The following is a 20,128-nucleotide window of genomic DNA, read 5'->3' as shown; positions in this document are numbered from 1 at the left end:
GAAAACACACACACACACGCACACACAGAGGGAGGGGGAGATGGGCAGGAGAGAATATCTTCCGCCTGCTAGTTCACTCCCCAGATGGCAGTCACCTCCAGTTCTAGGCCAGGCTGAGGCCAGGGACCAGGGTCTCCATCCTAGTCACCCACCTGGGTAGCAGAGACCAAGTACTCGGGGCGTCTTCTGCCGCCTTGCCCAGGTGCAGTTAGCAGGAAGCTGGGTGCTGGAGTTGCAACTGGCCACTTAACGCCCCACCCCTGCCTTTGCAGCTTTCTAAATACATGACTTGTAGCAGATCATAACCTCCCTGCACTTAGGAGTTATTTCATCTGAAATAGGAAGAGTTATATTTGCTGCTCTCTAAGGGACTTTGTAGTTCAGAAACTGGGATTTTAAAGGAAGTTGAGTTACATTGTATAACTTCCTTTTTTAACAGAAGGTGCATTCTTTTCTTAGATGGCAAAGGAAAAACGAGACCATTTCTGTGAACTATGATGGTTTTGATATGAGCCATAAAGAAATTGCTATTTCGCTACTTCATGGTTTTATTACTCTCTCTAAGACCCATTTTCAACAGCCTAATAAATATGTTTTATTTCACATCATCAATCAAAACTGCTGTCTCTCTTGGAAGGCATTATGGGCTAAATACTTTTCAACTGGAAAACATTAAGGCTTGATTGTGGCTCTCTCTAGTGGAACTACAATGTATTGTGTACATCTACAATGAGTCATTTAGAAAATAATGTGTGGTTGCCAAAGAAGGCTGCGAAGCAGAATCACCTGGGTTGCTTTGTTAAGAATACCCAGTGCGAACTCTACCCTGGCGCTGAAAAACAGCACCACTGATGGAGGGCGGGCCCTGGGATCTGGGTACTTAACAAGTGCCCAGAGAATTTCATAGCAGCCCACAAGCTGACTTTGGAAAATCAGTGAATTCTAAACTAACATTAATATCGTTTCAGTGTGACAAGACCACTTATAAACTTTGTAAGAAATGTCCTGTAGTCATTTCCAAGTGTGACGGAATAAATTTACTTTGATATTTTACAAAGTGTATGTAACTTGAAGAACCTTCAAAGGAAACATTCTATAGGCGTAACCTGGAATTTATCAATGCCTTCCTTACTGTGTGCCCATCACGTGGAGGCACACAGTGAATGCTGACCTGCTGCATCCTTAGTCTTCAGCTTTTACAAAATGTGTCATGCAGACATTACTGTCTTTATTACACTTACCTATTTTCTTCTACTTGCTGTGTGTTCTGACTTCATATTCCCCATAGTAGGCATTGGCATTGTTTGTGTCATTTAGTTAAATCCTTGGATTTTCGCAAGGGTGAGTAGTTGAAGCTGAGAAGGAATATGACTTGGGAAGCTGATGTGGTTTGTTAATGGCTGTTCTGGAAATGGCACCTGGGACTGCAGCTCTTTGCATTGCCATAGAATTCTTGTCAATCTTGTTTGCCAACATTTACCACTTCTTCAGTTCAAGAAATTCTGAAGTGTGCTTTGTGTACAAACAGCGTTCTGAAGCAAATGGGGCAGAAACGTCAATGTCGGTATCTCAGATCTTTTTTGGAGAGATAGAGACTGAATAAACAGATATCATTTCTGTCTTTTGGGTTTATATATATATATTCCTTTTGTTTCCCCAAAGATTTATTTATTTCAAAGTCAGAGCTACAGAGAGAGAGAGAGAGAGAGAGAGAGAGAAAGAGAGAGAGAGAGAGAGAGATAAATATCTTCCATCTGCTGGTTCACTCCCCAGATAACCATGATGGCCATGGCTGGGCCAGGCCAAAGGTAAGAGCCAGGAGCTTCATCCAGGTCTCCCATGTGGGTGGCAGCGGCCCAATCACTGGGACCATCTTCCACTGCTTTCCTCAGGTCATTAGCAGGGAGCTGGACTGGAAGTGGGGCAGCTGGGACCCGAACCAGTGCCCACGTGGGATGCCGGTGTCACAGGCAGTGGCTTCACCTGCTGTTCGTGTGTTCTGATGCAGTTCCTCAGCCCTGAGATCATGGGCTGTCTGTGCAGGGTATGGAATTTATCAGCATCCCAGACCTCCACCTGCCAAAGGTGCTGTGCCAGTGGGTTTGCAAATAATGCTAAGGACCTTTATTCTGACAGAAGGAGTCTGGGCCTTTGGCTCGGAACTATCTGAGACCTTAAAAAGGGATTCCCAGTGACGCCCTTGGCTTCATCTTTAGATCATGTTTTCCTGTCAGAGTCCTGAGTTCAGTTTTGCCTAGAAAATTTTTTTCATGTACTAATATGCATATTTATGAAGTTTCAGCTTTTTGTGTGTGTACAATGAGTGTAAGATTGATGTGTACTTGGGGGCTAGCACTGTGGTGTAGTGGGCTAAGCCTCTCCCTTCGGTGCCGGCATCCCAGCACCAGTTCAAGTCCCAGCTGCTCCTCTTCTGATCCAGCTCTCTGCTATAACCCAGAAAAGCAATGGAAGATGGCCCAAATGCTTGGGCCTTGCGCCCATGTGGGAGACCCAGAAGAAGCTCCTGGCTTTGGATCAGCCCAGTTCCAGCCATTGCAGCCATCTGGGGAGTGAACCAGCAGATGGAAGACCTTTCTTTCTCTCCTTCTCTCTGTCTGTAACTCTCTCTCTCTCCAATAAATAAATAAAATCTTTCTTAAAAAAGATTAATATACACTTGAAAAGATTACTTTAAAATGTCAATGAAAAAATCATCTGTTCATTGCATAGTGCTTTGCATATGCCAGCATCTCTAAACCTTAACCATTATGACAATTACTGTTATTTTCTGATGTTAGAGCAGGGTGTTGAAATTAAGGTTTTATTATTGGCCCTTTTCCCCCAAAGGGCTTTAAAAGATAAAATCTTTTGGGATATCTTTAGGTTCATGGACTTTTTTGGTCCGCTTGGTTGTTTGGTCGCTTTATTGAGATACAATTTGCATATCATAAAACTCATGAGTTTGAAGTGTGCACTTCAGTAGTTTTTTATTACATGTACAGAGTTGTGCAAACATTACCACGATCTAATTTTTGAATATTTGAATCATCCCAAAGCAAACCATGGCGTTCACGGTTTTCACATCAGGTTTCAGATGCGAGTGGAGCCATGAAAGTGACTGTGGTGGCTGAAGAAAACCCCTTTTCCATGGCGATGCTGCTTTCTGAAGAATGCTTCATTTTGGACCATGGTGCTGCAAAACAGATTTTTGTATGGAAAGGTAAGGATGCCATTGGCATTGTTGCTGCATTTCCAATATATAGTAGAGAGTATACATTTCCAGCGTATAGATATTTCCTCAGAAGGGTAGAGAAAATATCTTTGAAGATTTAAAAAAGAGAAAGGCTACCTGAGGTCGGTGTTTAGCCCAGCAGTTGAGACGCCCGCATGTCATACTGGAGTACCTGGGCTCAATGCTCAGCTTCAGCTCTGGCCCCAGCTTGGCTGCAGCCCAGCCTTGGCCGAGCCCTTCCCTTGCCACCACAGACATTTGGGAAGTGAACCAATGGGTGGGAGCGCGCTCTCTCCTCTCTATCTCCCTCTCCTCCCTTCTCTCTCTCTCTTCCTCCCTCTCTCTCTCTCCCTCTCTCTACTTCTGCATCTCAAAGCACAAATAAAAACTCTACCTTTTCAGATTTGTTCTGTGAGTATCTCACACAAAATTCAGCTATTTCCGTCCTACTAGCATCATTTACCAGGGGTTGTGTTATGTAAAACATTTTGAAAATGATTTTTAATAGATATCATTCATTACTGTGTTGTTATATGTATCTAACATAATAGGAACTTTTTTAAAAGATGATTTGTTTATTTGAAAGTCAGAGTTAGAGAGAAAGAGAGAGAGAGAGAGACTCATCTTCCATCTGCTGGTTCACTCCCCAGATAGCTGCAACAGCTGGGGCTATGACAGGTTGAAGCCAGGAGCCAGGAGCTTCATCTGGGTCTCACATGTGGAATCAGGGGCCCAAGGACTTGGGCCATCTTCTACTGCTTTCCCAGGAACATTAACAGAGAGCTGAAGCAGAAGTGGAGCAGCAGGGATACAAACCAGTGCCCAAATGGAGTCTCAGTCAGCAGCTCTACCTGCTACAGCACAGTGCTACCATAATAGGAAAATGTTGACGTTCTGTCAGTGTAATATTTACATTAAACTATAACTTCAGTTTTGATACATAAATGTCTCTTAATCCTATCATATCTCCCTTTCTAGAATTCTTTGATTTACCTTGTATTTCAGGTAAAGATGCCAACCCCCAGGAGAGGAGGGCTGCAATGAAGACAGCTGAAGAATTCCTTGAGCAAATGAATTATCCCAGAAATACCCAAGTATGCATAAAAATGAGCTGGACAGAAAGGCATTTAAAACGTGGGAGTGCCTGACACCCCACAAAACTCCTGAAAGGACTGGGTTCAAAGTATCACAACCACGTGGAGTCCTTCTCCAGTGCGCAGTCACGTCACGTGTCCTTCCCACTGTAACTGTTGGGGGATGGAATTTTTGCAGAAACTGAGATCAGCCAACATAGGGCTGCCATAGGGCTGCCAGACGAGGAAAAGAGCACACTCACTTCCTCCACAGCCTTCAATTCAACAGGATCAGCCAGAGCTGACTAAGCACTTGTCAGTCATTCCTTAGAGCAAGCTATGCAGATGTGGGCCAACACTCAGATAATATTTGCCATCATCAAGATCAGCTTAGACACTGGCGAGTTACTCTTTTCCTTTCTGAATCTCCCAGCCAGCCCCACGTGTGTTTCTCATTTTTGTGTCCTGACTTAAGTAACACCATGAGATAATTTCTCCCAGGTCAAGTTCCGTGGTGAACCTAATGTAGAAAGACAGACAAATTCACTTTTCTGCTGTGGTAACAGATGAAAGAACCTTATTCTTAACCTTGATCTTATTCAAATTCTATGGCAATGACTTCAGTTATAAGAAAAGCAGAGCTGGATTATCTTAGCTTCCTGGTGTCTAAACTCACATCTGCAATTGCAGAAACCAAGACAATCTTCTTATTTACTTAGTTCTTCCTCTACTAGTCATGTTTTACCTCAATCTCTTTTCTTCCTGTTTGCTACTACTGTTTTAAATTTCAGATTCAGGTTCTTCCAGAAGGAGGAGAAACACCAATTTTCAAGCAATTCTTTAAGGACTGGAAAGACAAAGACCAGAGTGATGGCTTTGGGAAAGTGTATGTCACAGAGAAGGTGGCCCGCATAGAACAAATTCCGTTTGATGCCTCACAGTTGCATAGTTCTCCACAGATGGCTGCCCAGCATAACATGGTCGATGATGGTTCTGGGGAAGTGGAGGTATTTACCTACTTTACAGCATAAAACCATAGTGGGGGGCTTAAGCAACATTTATTTCTCACAGTTCTCGAGGCTGGGAAGGCTAAGGTTGGGGTTTGATAGGTTTGGTGTTTAATGGGGACCTGCTTCCTAGGTCATGGACGGCTGACTTTTTCTTGTGTCCTTATAAGGTAGACAAGGAACCAGAGAACTCTCTGGGCCCCTTTTATAAGGGCACTAATCCTATTCATGTGGGCTCCACCCTCATAACCTCCCAAACCTCACTTCCTAATGCCATTATGTTGGGGGTAGGATTTCACAGACATTCAGACAGTTGCATCGTCTTTGTTATTTGATCACAGTTACCAGCTCTCAGCTGGGAAAAGAATAGGTTCATATCTTATCACACAGGGAGAGGGAAAAATACATATATTATTTCACAACTGGTGAAAAACCTTTCCTGTATTGTTAAGGAATATATTCCTGAGCATAATATTAAATTCATTATTCCTCTCAAGTGTCATGTTATTTTCATAGATTGATCAAATAATAGGCATTTATTAAGCTACAGGCCAGACTGAGGTAAATACTGCAGAAGAAGCAAAAAGAAATATAAGCACTTAAAAAGTCAACATAAGAACTTGCCAAATTGATAAAAATGTCTTCCCTGTAAATGATTTATAAACTAAATAGAAAAATAATTTGAAGTTGTTTAATGATCAGTCTAAATCAAAGATTATTTAAAGCTATGAGAAATATTGTTAGATAAATCAGATTTTAACCTTTGTCTATATATCCCATCCCTGTCAGATTTGGCGTGTAGAAAGCAATGGTAGGGTTCAAGTGGATCCAGATTCATATGGTGAATTCTACGGCGGTGACTGCTACATTATCCTATACACTTACCCCAGAGGACAGATTATCTACACATGGTAAGTTCACCGCCTTCACAAGAGCTCAAGTTTGACAAAGCCAGAGTTTTTTCCAAAATAATAAATTCCATGCAGGATGGGTGAGATTCGTGTAGCATTCATATAGTGTTTTTGACATTATTTTTACTATATTTTGTACCTGCTCTCCACAAGCAGATATTAAAGTTTTCCCTCTATAGTCCAGGAAAAAAGTTTAGATGTCCTAAATAGTAGAGTTCTCTTGGTGAACAAGTAGTTAAATGTCTCACCTTTTGTGCAGACTAATGCTCCAGTGGCCAGGATTGGGTACAGTCTCATCTTATGTTATCACTGAGGTCCGTATTGACTGGAGCTGCAAAGTTGCAGTAAAGTAAAAAAAAAAACCTGCAGGGATATAATTTGTGATTCCATTGCCTGCACCAGAGACATCAAATGGATGGGTCCTTACTCTTTATCCCTTTGAAATTCACAATAATAGAGAAAATATTCCAGAACACTTGGATCCCTATCTCACATGGTTTGGTGTAATGATTTGATTTGTAACTAAAGTTTAGATTTACTTAGAATCAGCATAACAACAGCCTTGCCCAAGGAGGAAGGACCAGTGTTCAGCGGAGTCATTTAAGTGCATCTACTACACTGGCCCATCTCAAGGGCTAGGAATCCTGCAACAAATGATGTATTCTGGCATTCTCCATTTATTGTATGAGATCAAGAGAAATAGAATATTGCTGAGAGCACTGGAAAAAACAGGCTCTCAGAAAAGATCTTAAAGCTGAGATCTGTGTGTGGTAGGCACAAGGCAGGGAAGGATCCTGCTTCTGCTTATAAGAACATGACAGTCTACAGTATATGTGTCAAGTGTACCTGTAATCAGGTCGGTAACAGAGGCACATCCATCCCCACAATCTGGACACTGAAATGCCCAGTGCCTTGAGCCCAACCAAGCTGAAGAAGACAATTTGGTACCCAAAGGGTGGTCCAGCATCCAGAGACCTTGATACCTCTTGGGAGCTTGTTAGAGATACACTCAGGCCCCACCCTGGGCCCACTAAGGCCATCTTCCCTTTAACAAGACCACACAGTGTGGCCGGCGCCGCGGCTCACTAGGCTAATCCTCCGCCTAGCGGCGCCAGCACACCAGGTTCTAGTCCCGGTCGGGGCGCCGGATTCTGTCCCGGTTGCCCCTCTTCCAGGCCAGCTCTCTGCTATGGCCAGTGCAGTGGAGGATGGCCCAGGTGCTTGGGCCCTGCACCCCATGGGAGACCAGGATAAGTACCTGGCTCCCGCCATCGGATCAGCGCAGTGTGCCGGCCACAGCGGCCATTGGAGGGTGAACCAATGGCAAAAAGAAGACCTTTCTCTCTGTCTCTCTCTCTCACTGTCCACTCTGCCTGTCAAAAAAAAAAAAAAAATACCAACACAGTGATTCACACACACTTGAATGACTGGCAGGTACCGCCTTAGGCAGGGTCCTAAACACTAGCTGCGCAGTCTATAATAACCTGCACGATTTTTCTTATCTCCAAAAGCTTTCACCCTGCAGTAAACACATCAGAATCTTGGGTGGTGGGACTCCCAAGGCCTAATGTACATCATTGTCGTAATGAGGGAGAGGGACCATTGGGAATTTCTCACAGCAGTCTGGCTGAATAATGTGACAATGAGGATGGAAAGGAATGGACAAGTTTGCAACCTGATAAAGAGTTGGCATTGCAGAGACTGGCTCTGGGGAGCAGAGAAGATGACAAAGTTGAGGGTGACCCCAGGTTTCTAGTCCAGGTGCTGTGTGGGCAGTGGCCCATTTGTTGAGGACAAGTTCAGCCCCATCATGAGCAATTCACGGGGGAAGGAAGACCACACTGTTGACAGTTACCATCTCTAGGAGGAGACTGGAGGCTCAGTAGTTTAGTTATCTTCCTCCGTTTTTAAGTGTTGAATCTTTCTATGATGAGAATCTATATGTTTTTCAGATATCGAGATACTTAATTCTTTTTTTACGATTTATTTCTTTATTTGAAAGTCAGAGTTACACAGAGAGAGGAGAGGTAGAGAGAGAAAGAGAGAGAGAGAGAGAGAGAGAGAGAGAGAAAGCGAGGTCTTCCATCTGCTGGTTCACTCCCCAATTGACCACAACAGCCAGAGCTGTGCCAATTCGAAGCCAGGAGCCAGGAGCTTCTTCTGGGTCTCTTATGCGGGTACAGGGGCCCAAGGAGTTGGGCCATCTTCTACTGCTTTCCCAGGCCATAGCAGAGAGCTGGATCGGAAGAGGAGCAGCCAGGACCAGAACCGGCGCCCATATGGGATGCCAGCACTTCAGGCCAGGGCATTAACTCACTGCGCCACAGCACCATCCCCAAGAGATACTTAATTCTTTTTTGTATCTTTGGCATTTAAAATCATTAAATGTTAAGTATGTAAGTTTATTCATGTTACATGGTTTGTGGAACTACACAATCTTCCATAAACATGGTAACGATGCATTAAGAGGCATTTAGAAAATAGAATCTATTGAAGACTGGCTTTCCCAGGTTCATAGCGGAAAGCTGGATCAGAAGTGGAGCAACTGGGACTCGAACCGGCATCCACATGGGATGCTGGCACTGCATGCAGTAGCTTGACCACTGTACTACAGCCCTGGCTCCTCTATAGAACATTTTTACACCAATCATTGGCCTATTCTGGTCCAGTCACACATTCTGAGATAATTACAGCATGTACCCTCCTCTGTGTGCATGTGTGTGTGTGTGTGTGCAGCCCAGAAGGGTAGGTTATTTTAATCTGTTCTGAGTATGGAACAGCTTAGTATCAAGGTTTCAGAAGAAAACATAGTTAACTTTAAAATCTATTTTAAAGTTTAGTGTTCCTGCTGCTAACCCTGAATCAGAGAGAGATGGGAAATGTTGGCTAAAAACAAATAATGCTCACTGAATTCTGAGGCTATTGGGGTAGTTTTGTTTTGGTTGACTTTTTTTTCTGCCGACAGATTCCTGGATCAGAGAGATCTATCAAAGGTTGCTCCACAGGTCAAAGTGATACTAGTTATAGCCATGAGCTACCCTGGACAAAGGAGTCCCTAATGAACAGGACACATTTATTTATTGACCCTCAGGTGGGTCCAGATGGCTTAGCCTCTGGTTGCAGCTCTAATTCCCACAGAATTGAAAGGATGACAAAATGAAGCCTTTCTGTGTCCTGTTTTAGATGATTTTTTTTTTACTTTTCTGGATTCTAATATTTGGCTCTGTGCTCATCAAATATTCTTACACAGATAAAATGCTTCCAATCTCCAGCCAGTAGGTTTGTCTCTACCTCTCACACTCAGATGGGTATTTTCACTATGGAGATGATTTCCCAAAAATAGGGAGCTCTACCTTGAAATCAGCCAGAACTGGTTCCTTAGCTAAGTTATATAAGGAGCTAACGCCTACTTCCTTTAAAATGAAGATGAAAATGCCAGCCATACATAGCTCTAGAAAATACACAGGACAGGTCATGGCTAAGTGTTAGTGCTTTCAAAAGAACAATAGCTTTGACTGCTCATGTCTTGTTGAAGCAGTTGTTTTCTTCTTGATCTTTCACAGTAACTCAGGCCTCTGCTTGAAAACCTACACGAAAAACAAATAGTTAGCCTAGTGGTTAAGACACCCATGTCCCATTATCAGACTTCCTGGTTCATATTTTGGCTCTAACTCCTGACTCCAGCTTCCTGCTAATGCAGACTCTGGGAGGCAGTGGTAATTGCTCAAGAAATTGGGTTCCTGCCCCCACCAAGTGAGAGACCTGGATTGCAATCTGGGCTGCAACTCCAGCCATGTCCAACCCTGGCCCTTGCAGACATTTGGGGAGTAAACTAGTAGACGGAAGCTTTCTTTCTGTGTCTCTCTTTCTCCATGTCTCTGCCTCTCAAATAAATAAATAATTTTAAAAAAGCCTATATGAGAAGTTCTTCCAAGTTAAATACAAGCAAATGTATTTTACTGTGATTCCTCTAGGCAGGGAGCAAATGCCACGAGAGACGAGCTGACAACATCTGCGTTCCTGACTGTTCAGTTGGATCGTTCCCTTGGAGGACAGGCTGTGCAGGTTGGAATATTTTTATCCCAAAACCCACACATGAAAGTTTTGCTATTGCAGTGCCTCGCTAAAGCTTCCCTCTAAAGTTGCAATGGGAATTTGACATTTTCTGAATATTGTTTTTTCATTTTGCAATTTGAATATTCCCACTCTTATGCCATACTACTTTTCTCAGATTCTGGAAAAGGAGTGAACATAAATGAAGCGAAAACCTATTACAGAGTTGGGCGTTTGGCCCGGAGGTTGAGACACCTACATCCCATGTTAGAGAGCCTGGGTTGGATTCCTGGCTCTTGCTCCTGCCGCCAGCTTCCTGCTAATGCTGACCCTGGGAGGCACAAGTGGTGGCTCAAGTAGCTGGGGTTCCTGCAAGAGCTGGATTGAATCGCCGGCTCCCAGCTTCAGACCCGGCTCAGGCTCAGCCATTGAGGGCATTTTAGAAATAAACCACTAGATGGGAGCCATCTCTCTGCCTCTTAAATAAACTTAAAATAGCTACTAACATATTTAAGAGTCCCAAAGAATCTTCCAGTCGGTGTCACACCATGCGTCAGTGACAGTCACTTGGCATTGATTATAATCAATGTTCTTCCTGTGTTACCATTTGTAGTTGTTATTAAACAGACGTGGCAGGCAGAGCAGTGCCCCCAAGAAGTTCATGGCCTGCTCCTCAGAACCTGCGAGTGTGTTATGTTACAAGGCAAAGGAGGATGAGATTGCAGATGGAATCAAGGTTGCTCATGAGCAGATCTTCAAGTAGAGAGGCTGTCTGGGCTCGCTGGGCAGCCCAATGTCATCACAGGGTCCTTACAGGTAAAACAGGAAGAGCTGTAGGGGTGTGGTGTGAACAGGACTCCTCTGGCTGTTGTGGGCTTTGATGATGGGCAAGGTCCCCAGCAGGGAGCATGGGCAGCTTGCAGAGGCTGGAAGAGGCAAGACAGTGGAGCCACTGCTGGAGGTGTTCCAGGATTTTGGCCTAGTGACCAAAGCATTGCCCCAGATTTAGCCCAGGATTAAATTAGCCTGGGAACCTACGGAGGACTTCTCACCTTGAGAATAACATAGCAGCATTTTTCCATCTTAAGCCTCTGAAATCATGTCATATCAGCAGTAAGAAATAAAGGCAGTGGTACGGAATAAGCCCAGATTGCTTATTCCAGTGGGTGAAAGAGTGGAGCAGCTTTGTGCACACTCTCAAGTCAGCAGTGCCGAAGCTAGGATTTGCACAGGCAAACGGAAGTAAACCTTGACAAGAAAGCATGGACCCTGGTTTGGATACCAGAATCTTGACAGAAACCCCAACACCCACAAGGGAGGGGGAAGTGGAGGAGGAGAATGAGGACGGAAATGGGAGGAAAAGGGAGGGAAGAGAAAGCAGAGGGAGAAGGGAGGGGAGAGGAGGGAGGTAGAGGGGAAGAGTAGGGAAGAGGAAGGCAGGGGAAATCATGGAGGAGGAATGAAGGGGAGAGGAGGAAGAGAGAAGAGGATGGGACTAGAGAGGGTGATGTGAGGGAGGAGAGAGAGATGGATTCGCTGGGTAGCGCTGCAAATGCAAACTGTGACTTGTTAGGAATGACTGAAGCCCGTTCTAAAGGACAGTTCCATGTGAATACACATGGACTGTTGCCGTGGACACACTGGGAGGGGCAGGCAGGGGTAAGGGGCTGATTTGTTCCTTGGAGAAGCTGGAATGCCAGGCGCCCTCCCTGTGTAGTCCGGGCTCCGCTCCTGCGCCTCGCAGGCTGTGGGCAGCGGGCTGCAGCCTTCCCTCGTCCTCGCTCAGCTCCACTGCTCCTCATCCTAGATGTTTGTGGAGCACCTGCTGCTTGTTTCAGGCCCTTATTAGTAATCACGCACGTTTTCGGGTTTTGTGGAATTCCTTGCTGTGCAAGGGCAGCACAGACCGCAGGGAAACTGCCCCCAGTGTGTCTGCCATCTCTTTCATCCCAGCAGTGGCACTGCTTGGTCCTCGTCCCTGAAGCCCAAAGCTGCCGTGAGGTCTCTGTGTGTGTGTGTGTGTGCGTGTGTGTGTGTGTGTGTGCTCACTTGCTGCTCCCCTTACCACCTGGGTGTGTTTGCTGGCCATTTGTGGTAAGACTTGTATTCCTATGTGCTGGGAAAGTGAATTCCAGATCACAGTTCAAACTGAAAGCATGGGGCGGGCGTTTGGCCTAGCAGTTGGGATTCCTGCTGGGATGTCCCTGTCCTGGCCCAGAGTGCCTGTGTTTCACTCCTGGCCCAGCTCCAGGCTACATCTTCCTCCCAGCAGGTGATGGCTCAGAGTAGGTGGGTTCCTGCCCCCAACGTGGGAGACCTGGGCTGAGTTCTGGCTCCTGGTTTCAGGCCTGGCCCCAGGCATTTAGGAAGTCCCATGGATGGGATTCTGATTCATTCTCTCTCCCACCTCCCCTCTCTCCCGTCTCCCTCCCTTACTCTCAGTCTCTCTGCCAAATAAATAAATAAATGAAATGTTTTTTTTAAAAAATCATTCAGCCAGTACAACTTCTTCTTCTTCTTCTTCTTCTTCTTCTTTTTTTTTTTTTTTTTTTTTGACAGGCAGAGTTAGACAGAGAGAGAGAGGGAGAGAGAGAGAGAGAAAGCTCTTCTTTTTCCGTTGGTTCACCCCCCAAAGAGCCGCTACAGCCGCCGCTGCACCAATCCAAAGCTAGGAGCCAGGTGTTTCCTCCTGGTCTCCCATGGGGTGCAGGGCCCAAGGACTTGGGCCATCCTCCACTGCCTTCCCAGGCCACAGCAGAGAGCTGGACTGGAAGAGGAGCAACTGGGACAGAATCCGGCGCCCCAACCGGGACTAGAACCCGGTGTGCCGGCGCCACAGGCGGAGGATTAGCCAAGTGAGCCGCGGCGCCGGCCACCAGTACAATTTCTGATACAAACGCCTTAAACATCACCTTTATGTGCTTGTGTCAAAGTCCCTCATGCCTCCTGTCAAATATGTGAAGGCTTTACTTGTACATAGCATATGCATTTTTCTGTTTTCTTTGTTTTTCGTTTTTCTTTTTTCCCTGATCTTTATAAGTGGAGAATTGCACGGGCTAGAGGGCAGTCAGATGCTTTAGAACGTACACCTGTAGGCTGAGGAGCCTAGGCTAGCTTTCTACTCTGGCCCTTGGTGATAGATTCATCATGCAAGTTAGCTCTCAATGTGAAAGTGTGCTCTATGGTTTTTATGCTTTCACCCATCAATCATGAATTATCAAATTAACCAGATGATTGAGTTCTTTAAATGCACTCAACTATCTCCCCATGAAATATTATGTTCATTTCCTGAATGAAATATTTCCAGCAAGCCGACGTCATCTGTGCCATTTAGTTGATATTTAAAGTATTCCTCATCAAATTATTCAGAACTTGTAGATATGTACTCACTTCACACATATTTCATAAAGGAATGTTCAATATACCCAATTAATGAAATCCCATGAATTGTTACTTGACTCAAAAGTTAAAAAGTGAAGTGGTAATTTTTAGTTTTATCACTAGATGGCAATAATGTACAATAACGCATAAAAATCTAAAGTCTTGTAATAGCTGTTCTTTACATTTCCTTTGCCGAGCAAATTAACATTATTGAGATGTTTTTAACCTACTCTTTCATTCTCTCATTCAGTTTTCACAGTAGGGGATGGGCTTTCATCAGTGGTTTTTCTTATGTTGGCTGAAGTTTTCTCCGTGTATGTGAAATGCTATGCTCTCCTGCTCCCACCCCAGTCTCTGGGTCTGTGCCTGGAAAAACATTTTCATAACTTACTGCTCACTACTTGAGTGCCTACTAATTGAAACATCTGTATGAAGTGCATTAGTTTCAAGGCTCCCTAGGCCTTAATAGAAGAGTATGTTCATCAGCATTCCACAGCTTCTGGAAAAAGACCAGGGTAGGAGAGACAGTCCAGTTTTAGCATAGGGCAGGAAAAATGGGAAACAAATAGGGAACTATCACAGTATTTGAACTGTTGATATAAAAAGGGGTCAGGAGTTAATAAAAGAAACAGAAAATTCTAATCCAATATTTTATGTGAATAGGTGAAACCAGCAAATCATTTACCATTTCCCTCAATTTTCTCACCCAAAAAAGTCCCTGGATTATGTGAAAAGTAAGTTTCTTATATTGAGCTTATCTGCTATTACCATTTCTGTACATAAGTTAAAAATAGGAAATATATATATTCAATTGGTTTGCCAGCTTTTGATTTTGGATAGCAGTCTATTTTCACCTCACAAATGTGGGAGTCAAGAAATAATGAGTATGATTTTGTTTACTTTTTGAAGCATTTGAACACAAATGTCTGAAGCTTTCGAGCCAGATCCAAAACCCACAAGAATCTAGGACCTGTGTAGCCAGCTCTGAAATGCTGATGCTCTGGAAAGCAGAGAGATTTTCACATCAGGTTGCAGATGCTAGCACTTTGCTCTCTGCTGTTTCTCCTTCGGAGATGCTGATGAGCAAGTTCACATCCCCCTGCCTTCTGAAAGCACAAGGCTTGGCAGTTTGGCAGTGCTGCCCCTTGGCAAGAAGCTACTCAGGGATGCTCTGTCGCAGGTAACACAATATTCTTAGGTCACCAAGGAAACGGCTTGATTATCAGTAACCTGTATTTTCTGTTGATTGTTATTCCTTCTTTTCTTGCCTTTTTTGTTCATTTTTAGCTTGTTTTGCTTTTTAAATCTGCATTTATTTGAGAGAAAGAAAGAGAATTAAAACAAGAGAGAACTCTCATCAGTTGGCTCACTTCCCAAATGCTCACAAAGGCCAGAACTCGCCTGGGACTGAATTTGGGAGTTGGGGACTCAATTTACATCTCCATGGAGGTGGCTGGAGCCCGCCTATTGAGCCATCAAGGCTGTCTCCCAGGGTCTACATTAGCAGGAACCTGGAGTCAGGAGCCAGAACTCCGAATCAGATTCAGGCAGTCCAGTGTGGGACACCGGCATCTTGGCCACTAGGCCACACCTTTGTTTGCAGAAAGAAAAATAAGAACACATTTAGACATGCAGCCATCTTTTATTGCACTCTGGATTATATTTCTTTTATTCACCTCCCCTCCACTCCCAGGTCCCAGTGTCCCAAGGAAAAGAGCCTGTGCACCTGCTGAGTTTATTCAAAGAAAAGCCCCTCATTATTTACAAGAATGGAACATCAAAGGAAGGAGGTCAGGCACCTGCTGCCCCTGTTCGCCTCTTTCAAGTCCGGAGAAATCTGGCCTCTATCACCAGAATTATGGAGGTAATGTTACGCAATCAGTCACACATGCCCTCGTTGTAGACTTCCCAGCAGACCTGAGTCAAATTATCCACTGTTCACAAGAGAAAAAAGAAAAACCCCAAGAACAGTTGAATAAAAGTTGAACTCCAGATACTGGGCATCTCATATTAAAGTGACTTCAAATCCAAACAAATGAGTTCTAAGATTAACAAAACAAGCTGTCCAGGGCATGAGGCAGCTTTCGCTCTCTCTAGAAAGGCCTGGCTGGGGTAGATGGATTAGGGGTAGCAGGCACAGATTTGCATACAGCCCCTTCCCGTGGAAGGCGTGGTTTCCCTCCCTGCCCACTTAGCAGCGTGGTGACAGGTGCGGAGCTGGACAGCTGCCCTCCTCTCCCACCCTTGCCTCTTTGGTGCATCTCCTGCTTGTCCAGCTGTGCCCCCACTCTCAGGTGCTGCAATCTACGGAGCTCCTGGTCCTTGCCCGCTTGTTCTTTGATGACTTCCGCCATCGTCTCACTTTCTCCATCTCTCTGCCTTCTCTCCTCCAGCAGTTTTCCTTGACCTCATTCCATCACGCACTCGCGTGGTCCTGTGCTAAATTCGGCCTCTAGCGATAGTTATGGCTCCTATGAAATAGGTCATCTGATTTCTGACAGCCCTCTCCTTTTCCTTGGCTACTGTGCCCAGCACACACAGTCCAGAAATTCTGCACCTGCAGCTGAAGCTAAGAAACCTCTCCTCCCCCACACCATCATGCCCTTCCCCTCCCCCTCTCCAGCTCGCAGCACCCCTGCTGCCTGCAGGTAACTGATTCAGAATTCACAGAGGACAGGAACAGACTCTCACAGGAGTCACCTCACCTGCTCCCCTGCCATGCCACCAGCTTGTCTGTACAGTACTGTACAGTACTACACTCCCTTTCCCCCTTGTTGTACAAAATAAATTTAAAACTATAATTTATATTTAAAAATTAGTATATATTTTATATTAGGGATTTTTTTTTAATTTTTGACAGGCAGAATGGACAGTGAGAGAGAGAGAGACAGAGAGAAAGGCCTTCCTTTGCCGTTGGTTCACCCTCCAATGGCCGCTGTGGCCGGCGCACTGCGCTGATCCAAAGCCGGGAGCCAGGTGCTTCTCCTGGTCTCCCATGGGGTGCAGGGCCCAAGCACTTGGGCCATCCTCCACTGCACTCTGGGACACAGCAGAGAGCTGGCCTGGAAGAGGGCAACTGGGACAGAATCCGGCACCCCGACCGGGACTAGAACCGGTGTGCCGGCACCGCTAGGCGGAGGATTAGCCTATTGAGCTGCGGCGCCGGCCCTATATTAAGAATTTATACATATAGATAATGAATATTTTAGACATTAACATCAATATATTAGCCAGAAATTAGTAATAATATACTTATATAAAGAGATACACCTAGCCGGCGCCGCGGCTCACTAGGCTAATCCTCCGCCTAGCGGCGCCGGCACACCAGGCTCTAGTCCCGGTTGGGGCGCCGGATTCTGTCCCGGTTGCCCCTCTTCCAGGCCAGCCCTCTGCTGTGGCCAGGGAGTGCAGTGGGGGATGGCCCAAGTGCTTGAGCCCTGCACCCCATGGGAGACCAGGAAAAGCACCTGGCTCCTGGCTCCTGCCATCGGATCAGTGCGGTGCGCCGGCCGCAGCGCGCTGGCCGCGGCGGCCATTGGAGGGTGAACCAACGGCAAAGGAAGACCTTTCTCTCTGTCTCTCTCTCTCACTGTCCACTCTGCCTGTCAAAAAAAAAAAAAAAAGATACACCCATAAATAATAAATGTTTATTACATGGAATAAAAAATACAGCTTCTCTCAAAAGCCAAATTCTACCCGCCCACCCCCACCGCCCACCACCAGCTTCTTTCCTGGATCTCCTCCTCTCTTGCTTTCCTAAGGTCTTTCCTGGGGTTCTGTCTTTTGCATGCATTTATCCCACGTCAGTTCATCCTGATGAAGGCAACACGCGTCTTTCTCTTATGCGGCGTGGACTTATTCTTCTGTCCTGCGTGCGACTGCATCACTGTCTCCTGCCCTTGACCTCAGCCATCCCCAGTCACCCGTCATTTTCCACCCATCTTGGGAGCACAGATCCTTGAGAGTCGACCTCGCTCACTCACTGTCTACTTTCCTAAGCCCCTTCTGTCTGCTGCTGCTCCAGTTCAGCTGTTGACTCCCACCACTCCACCGAGGCCGGTTTTCTCTGGTTGGCCAATGACTCGCCTCTTAACCACCATCAAAAGTTGCTTCTCTGACCTCATTCCTCTTAACTGCCCACCAAGGCTTGGCACAGTCAACCTTTCCTGCCTCGGTGAACAGAGTGTAACACCACACTCCCCAGGATTTCCTGCAAACCTCCGGGCCAGCCCTGTGGGGCAGCTTGGCTGGGTCCCCTGCTCCGCAAGCCGTGGATGTGCTTGGCTGTTCCAGGGCTCGGTCTTGACCCTCTTCATTCTGATTTCATTCAGGCAGGTGTCTTAAACACCAGTGGAAGTATTCATCTCATCCCGAACGTTCTGTGCATAGATTCTCCATTGTCTAATCCTGTTTCTTTCTACTCTGCACTCGACAGTTAAGCTCTCATCTGTGGGCGCTCGGGTGATTTCAGGTGCAGGAGCTAGCCAGAGCGCACTGTCCTGAACCTTCCTCTGTGGGCGTCTCTAGGGGACGTCATCAGTTGCTTGCAAGCCGTATTTCCTTGCAGCCTCTCTGAAATGCATGAGTCAACCTCATTTTTATAAAGAGCCTGTTTTCATCCCCTGCAGGCCAGAGCTTTATAAAGGTTCCATTTTAGATCTTCCTCCTTGATCTCATGCCAGCCTGGGCACGGGCCTCTGGGCCACTTCTCCCCCTGCATCCCGCTTCTGTCCTCTGGATCAGTAAGGAGACCTGTGGACCAGAAATCAGAAGGCCTCAAGCCCAACCTGCGGCCCGTCCTCCCCATCAGCACACCTGCCAGACGCCTCTGAACAGGCTCTCAGATGCCGCAGTCCTCCTGGGAGGGCTGTGAGCCCCTCCCCTAGTGTGACCAACCCCGGGGCCCTGTGTCTTTCTTCCTGTGGCGTTCCCACTGGCGCAGTCCTGGCCGTCAGTGCAGTGAGCCAAGCAGCTTGTTTGGGCACCGCGGATCCCGCTGCCGTCGTCTTCACTTCCGGCCTCACTGTCGGCGGCGCTGTCATCTTTTCCTCCTCCCGCTCAGCCTTGCAGAGCGGCTCTCCTTCTTCTCCCTGCAGTGTGCCCCCCAGTCATTGCACACAAGTGTGTGGTCACACATGTTCTAGAAACAGAGCCACAGAATCCCCAGGAGCCGCGGGAGACTGTGCGTGTCTTTCCTTGGCTCCCAAGGGCTGCCTTCAGCCTCACTCAGCCAGCCAGGTCCCTGTCACGGCTCTGCAACCACACGGGCAGCACTGGATTCCACCGGCAGACCCCAAGTGATGTCCACAGCTTCTCCATTGGAAGAAAACCGTTGTCACGGTTTGTTCTTAACCCCCTGCACAATGCCTTCCATAATTTGAGCTATCATTTAGCCAAACCTGAGGAACCTTTGCGGGAATCTGTGGTATTATCCTCTGCTTCAGTTGGACTTCAGTCCACGTTTTATGATTTTTTTTTTTTTTAGATTTCCCTGTGATTGTTTGAAAACATCTCTTTTCCACACAAGAATCAGACAGCATCTTGCTTCATGTGCGTCCTTCGCCCTCTTCCAGGTCGTGGGTTCCAGCCCATGTGTGCTGTCCTCCTTACTTTTCCACTTATCATTTAACTAAGTTTTAAAGGTTTGACCTTCTTTGTTTGAAAAGCAGAGTTAGAGAGAGAGAGAGAGAGAGAGAGAGAGATCTTCCATCTGCTGGTTCTTTTACCTTTCACCAAACAGCCACACTTGCCAGGGCTGGGCCAGGCCAAAGCCAGGAGCCTGGAACTCCATCTGTGTCTCCTATGTGGGTGGCAGGGGCCCAAGGACTTGGGCCATCTTCCACTGTGTTCCCAGGCCTAGCAGAGAGCTGGATCGGACATGGAACAGCCAGGACTCGAACCGGAGCCCATATAGGATGCCGGCATTGCAGGCGGCAGCTTAACCCGCTGCGCCACAGCGCCAGCCGTGCTTGACTAATTTTGCTCTTAGAGCCTTGTGCTACTCTCTGAGGTCAGCTGAGAATTAAAACGACGCAGACCCTGCCCCAGTGTTTCAAACACCATGCTGGTGTCCCTTGCTGCAGCGAACTGATTTCTTGTAATAGAGCAGAAGGCTGTGGATGGTTTGTCACAGTCGCAACTTCTAACTTCAATACATATATTGAAAGAGCAGCAAAGAATTTGAACCATTGTGTGTTTTTCTGATATACTCTAGGTTGATGTTGATGCGAGTTCATTGAATTCCAACGACGTTTTTGTCCTGAAACTGCAACAAAACAACGGCTACATCTGGATCGGAAAAGGTTCCAGCTCAGAGGAGGAGAAGGGTGCGGAGTACGTGGCAGGTGTCCTCCAGTGCGATGCCTCCAGGATTCAGGAAGGCGAGGAGCCAGGTGTGTGCTCTGGGGCCCGGGACACTAGCCGGCATTTACATTGGCCACACCTGCAAATCAGTGTTTGTCTCAGTCACTG

At 46.3% G+C, this 20,128-nt stretch overlaps 2 protein-coding genes across 3 annotated transcripts in view; one reads left to right on the top strand and one right to left on the bottom strand.

The window, feature by feature from the left end:
- SCIN (scinderin) overlaps positions 1–20,128 on the top strand; it is a 67,733-nt gene that overhangs the window by 41,955 nt on the left and 5,650 nt on the right. The window contains exons 6-12 of the mRNA XM_002713774.5: positions 3,088–3,220; positions 4,238–4,326; positions 5,097–5,312; positions 6,102–6,223; positions 10,198–10,288; positions 15,351–15,521; positions 19,872–20,049. Of these exons, the coding sequence (XP_002713820.2) occupies positions 3,088–3,220; positions 4,238–4,326; positions 5,097–5,312; positions 6,102–6,223; positions 10,198–10,288; positions 15,351–15,521; positions 19,872–20,049 (1,000 nt within the window). The remainder of the gene's footprint in view (positions 1–3,087; positions 3,221–4,237; positions 4,327–5,096; positions 5,313–6,101; positions 6,224–10,197; positions 10,289–15,350; positions 15,522–19,871; positions 20,050–20,128) is intronic.
- BLVRA (biliverdin reductase A) overlaps positions 15,280–20,128 on the bottom strand; it is an 84,544-nt gene continuing 79,695 nt past the window's right edge. For both annotated transcript variants that reach the window (XR_011383172.1, XR_011383174.1), the window contains 2 exons: positions 17,288–20,099; positions 15,280–16,927 (listed from right to left, as the gene is read on the bottom strand). The gene's annotated coding sequence lies outside the window, so the exon portion shown is untranslated. The remainder of the gene's footprint in view (positions 16,928–17,287; positions 20,100–20,128) is intronic.

The sequence above is a fragment of the Oryctolagus cuniculus genome, chromosome 16 (assembly GCF_964237555.1).
Source record: "Oryctolagus cuniculus chromosome 16, mOryCun1.1, whole genome shotgun sequence".
Classification (NCBI taxonomy): Eukaryota; Metazoa; Chordata; class Mammalia; order Lagomorpha; family Leporidae; genus Oryctolagus; species Oryctolagus cuniculus.
The sequence above is the reverse complement of the archived record's forward strand: the minus strand, read 5'-3'. Positions and strand labels throughout refer to the sequence as shown.